At 46.2% G+C, this 5176-nt stretch overlaps 2 protein-coding genes across 6 annotated transcripts in view; one reads left to right on the top strand and one right to left on the bottom strand.

The window, feature by feature from the left end:
- Positions 1 to 195: 195 nt before the first annotated feature.
- Positions 196 to 5176, top strand: part of LOC128877891 (pupal cuticle protein-like) — a 27634-nt gene continuing 22653 nt past the window's right edge. Inside the window, exon 1 of the mRNA XM_054125528.1 lies at positions 196 to 1285. The gene's annotated coding sequence lies outside the window, so the exon portion shown is untranslated. The remainder of the gene's footprint in view (positions 1286 to 5176) is intronic.
- The window catches only part of LOC128877886 (neprilysin-1-like), an 8774-nt gene continuing 5290 nt past the window's right edge, over positions 1693 to 5176 (bottom strand). For all 5 annotated transcript variants that reach the window (XM_054125517.1, XM_054125518.1, XM_054125520.1 and 2 more), the window contains 9 exons: positions 4823 to 5031; positions 4343 to 4516; positions 4062 to 4273; positions 3759 to 3975; positions 3516 to 3698; positions 3263 to 3425; positions 2655 to 2971; positions 2150 to 2418; positions 1693 to 2036 (listed from right to left, as the gene is read on the bottom strand). In XM_054125517.1, coding sequence (XP_053981492.1) covers positions 2033 to 2036; positions 2150 to 2418; positions 2655 to 2971; positions 3263 to 3425; positions 3516 to 3698; positions 3759 to 3975; positions 4062 to 4273; positions 4343 to 4516; positions 4823 to 5031 — 1748 coding nt within the window. In that variant the 3' untranslated portion in view covers positions 1693 to 2032. The remainder of the gene's footprint in view (positions 2037 to 2149; positions 2419 to 2654; positions 2972 to 3262; positions 3426 to 3515; positions 3699 to 3758; positions 3976 to 4061; positions 4274 to 4342; positions 4517 to 4822; positions 5032 to 5176) is intronic.

Genomic DNA, 5176 nt, shown 5'->3' with positions numbered 1-5176 from the left:
CCCCATTTCCGGCTCCTCCCCGAGTTTTGGGACACCCTGTATATATATGTATATATTGTGACGGGGCAGACTATTTCTGCCCGTCACGAAGGCACCCTGACCCCCGGAAGGGCCACGCTCCCTCCTCGCTGGACACCCCAGGCCGGAGGTGGTCCGCGAGAGTGGAAGGATGAGTGGACCGCGGGCATTAGAGAGCCCCCTTTTCGCGCCCCCTCACCCCTCCGCGATAGAGCCGCGTCTTCGCGCGAGCGCGGCAAGACGCCGGTCGCGGTGTCCTCCACCTCAGGACCGCGGTGTGGCCACCACCAAGAGGACTGACCACCCTCGCGAAAGAGACCAGAGCCATCGCCCCTCGACGATGCCACGAGGGGAAACCCGAAGATGCCATGGTGGTGGCACACGGCGACGAGAAGAGCGCGATTGATGCGCGATCGATAGGCAATTAACGGTTAACCGCGAGCGAGGACGGGATACGCGACACCTGAGCGAGCCGCCCCTGTTGTTGTGAAGCCAAAAGTTCTTTCTATAATTCCGTGCGTGTGTGTGTGTGGGGGAGCACCGCCACCATCCCCAGGAGAGGACGCAAGGATTTTGGAACCCCGAGGTCCACTCCAACCAGGTAGGGCCCACACGTTGGGGTTTCCTTTTGTGGAGTGTGTGTGTGTGCGAGCGCGGATCGAGGGTGCGTGTCCGTGAGTGTGCTCCGGAGCACTTTTCGTCCGCGACAGGACCACTACCGGAGGGAACTCCGTTAGACTTCCCTCCGTTCGTTTGGCAAATCTCCCGCGTGACCTTGCGCGGTTTGAGAACGCGCCGCGTTTCGAAGGAGAGGGCCCCTTCGAAACGCGAAACCGTTAATTCCCGACGAAGTCTTTTTTCGATTGTATTTGATTCTAGGGCGGACTATTTGTTTGCGTGGCCCCCTATATAGTTAAGTCGCGCCTGTTAGGTATTCGTTTTCTTTTCGTCGGATATTTTCTTTTTGTATCGGGAATTCCGCGTCGCGCGTATCCCTTTCGGCGCGTAGTCGCCACACCCTTTCCTCAACGGTGTGTGTACCGCGGAATTCCCCCGCGTCGGTTTCGATTAAATAAAGAAATCCGATTAAACGTACGCGGATCAAAGTTTATTTCCCCTTTCAACGTCCCCTGACTTTCGCTCTCCGTAGAGCAGCCGGAAGGACGAAAGTAACAGACGAGTGCACTTGGCACTGGCGCCCAATTCGTCCGTGGAAATTGTGCGACCGAGCGTGTCGATTAGCGGCTTTCCCGGCCGCCCACGCGAGGTACGTCACAATATATTATTTAGAATTTTAATATTGTAATATGTATATGTTAGCGATCGGTCGATATATCGATTTTTCGGAAAAGCTGATCTGCCGTTGTTTCGGTCAATGACCGGTTCTCGAAAGGTGGAGACAGCTGAGCTGGCCGAGTGGCGGCAAATTGTCGGTGGCTCCAAAACAAATATCCAATGACCGATGCGTTACCATCGGTAACGCATGAATGGGCCAAGCAACCTGACGTTGCATTGCTATGATTGGTGATATATGCCATATTATATTAAACATTAGAATAAATGTTCTAGAAAGATCTGGCCACGGAGTGGGGAAGGCTTGTCCTTCTGGAAAGAGGACCGTGTTGAACCGCACGGCACTTACCCCAGAACTGTTAATTCGAGAAGACGTTATTATTTTTATTTTAATATTTATAACATATATATGTGTATACGTTCATAAATTCAGACGCATTTTATACATTCAGTCGTTTTTTGTCCTCTGAGTTTTGTTTTTTTATTTCTTTTTGAGTTAAGTCTGGGTTAAAGTTGTATTTGTTTACTTTTCGCTGGGTACGCGTTTCGTACGAGTAATTCAAAGATTCAGGTTTAAAAATAAAATAAAGCTAGTATCCTGTGGTCCCATTTTGGCCAACAGTTGATTTCGGCTGAACAAATTCTTCCACGACGATAGAAATCCCATCAAGATATTTTGTACTTGGAGTTAAATGCTTGATTCTCTGGAACTATGCTAACGTTACCTGAAATCGTTGTAAGGAGAAATGGTCAGTGGACATGATTCCATGGCGTAGTTTGAAAAAATTGAACGAGTTAAAAAAAAAAAAAAATTCCTCAAGTTAGCAAATAAACCCACCAAACGCTGCACTTGTGCATCGGATTCATCGGCGAGCCTAAAGGACAATCGTAGGCCTTGGCAAAGTCGTAGCTGTTGGAGAGCGGGCCCCAAACTCTTATAAGACCCGGTGAATGAACGCTACTGCGAATTTTCGTTAGAGCATCTTCCCGTCTCATGGTGCCGCACCAGATCTGCGCGTAGTTTAAAAAGAATAGCTGTTCGTGAGTTAGGTTCACGCCAGGAAGTAGAGGTTCGTCCCCGTGAACCGATACCCATTTCTTGTATGCCTAGAGTACACGAGAATATAGTACGATGTTCGTTTCATTATTATATATCTACGTATATACGTGTATATACGTGTCTGTCTGTTGACATTAATTCGGAATTACTAACAAAACGACGTGATTTGCCGTTCGAGTATTCCATAATACATACAGTACAGAGTTGTATGCAACGACCTAGCAGCACATCACACTTGTAATTCGCGACACGTCTATACATATTTTCTTCAAACTGGACTTACTCGGAAAGATTGCTTGAGTCCTCCGTTGTCCGCGATGTTCTCCCCCTGAGTCATCCTTCCGTTGATGTACAAACCGACTTCCTGTAGCTTGTACCTGGAATACTGATCCACGATGCACTGAGCTCTTCTCCGAAAAGCTGTGATAGTTGCGTTGTTCCACCATTGCATCATGTTTCCGTCTTTATCGAACTGACGGCCCTTCTCATCGAAACCATGAGTGATCTCGTGGCCAATCACTACACCGATCCCGCCGTAATTCAGTGATTTGGGAAAGTGTTGGGAATAGAAGAGCGGCTGCAGGATTCCTGCTGGGAAGACTAGAACGGCAACGGTAGCACGTGTCTTTCATTCAAGAAATTAATACACGAGCTGCTTCTCTTCGGATGATTACATGTAATTAATTATCACGCGCCCTGTATGCTAAAAGTGTTACATGTGCGGTTGAAATGAAACTATCTTTTATATCATGGACAACCTTTCGATGCCTTAACAAAAAAACAAAAAAACAAAAAAACAAAACAAAAAGAAAAGAAAAGAAAAGAAAAGAGCAAGGAAAGAAAAGTGTACGTTTCGCTGGCGAAGACGATAGCGGGCGAGGTTTCATTTACCGATGTCATTTTTGTTAGGATTGTAGAAGGCGTTCACAACAGCTGGTTCCGTGGACCACTTATTTCTATCAACCGGCTTTCGTAATATTTCTATATTGCGATAAGCGTCGTACTTGGATAGCGCCAGCACGTTCTCGAGAAAATGGTTTTCGGTAATGTTCAGCTAGAAAATTAACAAGAAAAATAAAAGAAATAGGTATTACAATATTTTCTGGCAACGTAACCATCTCGATCGATTTCTGAAACGGCGTACCGTCGCGTATTCTTTTGATAATTCGACTGGATCTTTCAGAAATTCTGGATACCCGATTCTCTCGTTCATGGAGTCAGCTTTCTTTTTTGCCACTGCTCTCGTTTCATCGTCCATCCAATGATTCTCTGCCAGTAATTCGTTGAACGCCTCGCGTATCGTATGGATCATCTCGAGTGCCGTCTCCTAGAAATCAAACCATCTTTCGAATTCAACGAAATGAGAAGACAAGTGGAAAGAAATAACCTTGCTATCGTGATTGAAATTGTCTCGTATAAAGAGAGCACCCGCAGCCATGCCTAGCTTTTTGTTCGTCCATTCGACGCATTGGCCCCATCTGTTTCTCTCGCTCGATATTCCTTGGAGAATCTTTCGAAATTCGACCCTCTTTTGCTGGTACTCGTCTATCATATGAGGCATTATAGACATTACCAGACGCCAAAGTATGTAATTGTGTAGAGTTCTGTAAACGATCGTTCGTTCAACGTTACAAATATACACGTAATACCTACTACATAGTAGGTATTCGAGGTGTTGGGATTTAGTTACCTGCGATCCGTCGTCTGTACGATGCGGCCCATTTCCAGCAAGTATTGCATACCGTAGACCACGATCGGCTCCTCTTCCGTTATAGGAACTCTGATGAATTCCTCCAAGTAAACGCGCCACTCGATTTGCGGAATTTCACGCTGCAGTTGGCGCAATGTCAGCTTCCGGTAAATGGCGGAGGTGTCGTGCCTATCCGCCTCCGGTATGGACGCCTGTGTAGTTTAATACGATAAATAACATGTACGGGACATAAGAATACAAGTTTCAAATTTCGTTCTCACGTTAGCCAATTGTTTCTCCAATGTGATTACACGGTTCAACTCGTCCGATGCAGTTTTCGGATTGGCGCCGAGTAACAGAGCGACGCTCGTCATGTAACGATGATAAGCGTTCAATTCGATTTCGCTTTGCGAGTAGTAGTCTCTGCTTGGCAACGCCAGTTGCATCTGATCCAGCTGCGAACAAGTTCAAATTCGATAACTTTTCAATTTTAACCTTCCAGTAAACTGAGTAAACGATAAGCGAAGCTTTCCTCAAACATCTTCTAGTCTCCCGAGAGTTTCCAGACTAGTTGACTTGGAGCGACATTTCAACTGGTTGCAATTTTTTTTTCTCTTTCTTATTTTATTTTTATATATTTAAAGTAATCGAAAGCATCTCGAGTTCCCCATTGTCCTCTCTTTTCCCGCTTTGTACATTACAAATTACATTTCTTATACCGTCCAGTCGTTGACCATGGGGGCCTTACTTTGCCGTCGCACCTGCAGGATGTTGGCTGAGGAATTTTTGTCGTCTGGTCCAATCCACTGTTCCATTAACACTCCCTCGTTGTATTCTCCGCGTAGACGACCTAGAAGGACTTCGATCGAATAAACTGGTGGCTCCCAAGATTCGCCGACTACCGCTGGCCAGCCACCTAGGGATTCTAGACTCTTTTTAAGGGGCGCATCGCCGATATCCCTGATGCGACCTACGCGCAACAATAGAAAATGATGAAAATTAAAGGTAGGATCGGTCATCGGTAGGTAGGTCATAGAGGTTCACAATTTCCAGATCGAAGAAAAGATAGATAGATGGATAGATGGATAGATGGATAGATGGATAGATGGATAGAT

Source organism: Hylaeus volcanicus, chromosome 6, assembly GCF_026283585.1.
Source record: "Hylaeus volcanicus isolate JK05 chromosome 6, UHH_iyHylVolc1.0_haploid, whole genome shotgun sequence".
In the NCBI taxonomy this organism is placed as follows: Eukaryota; Metazoa; Arthropoda; class Insecta; order Hymenoptera; family Colletidae; genus Hylaeus; species Hylaeus volcanicus.
This window is presented reverse-complemented; position numbering and strand designations above follow the sequence as displayed.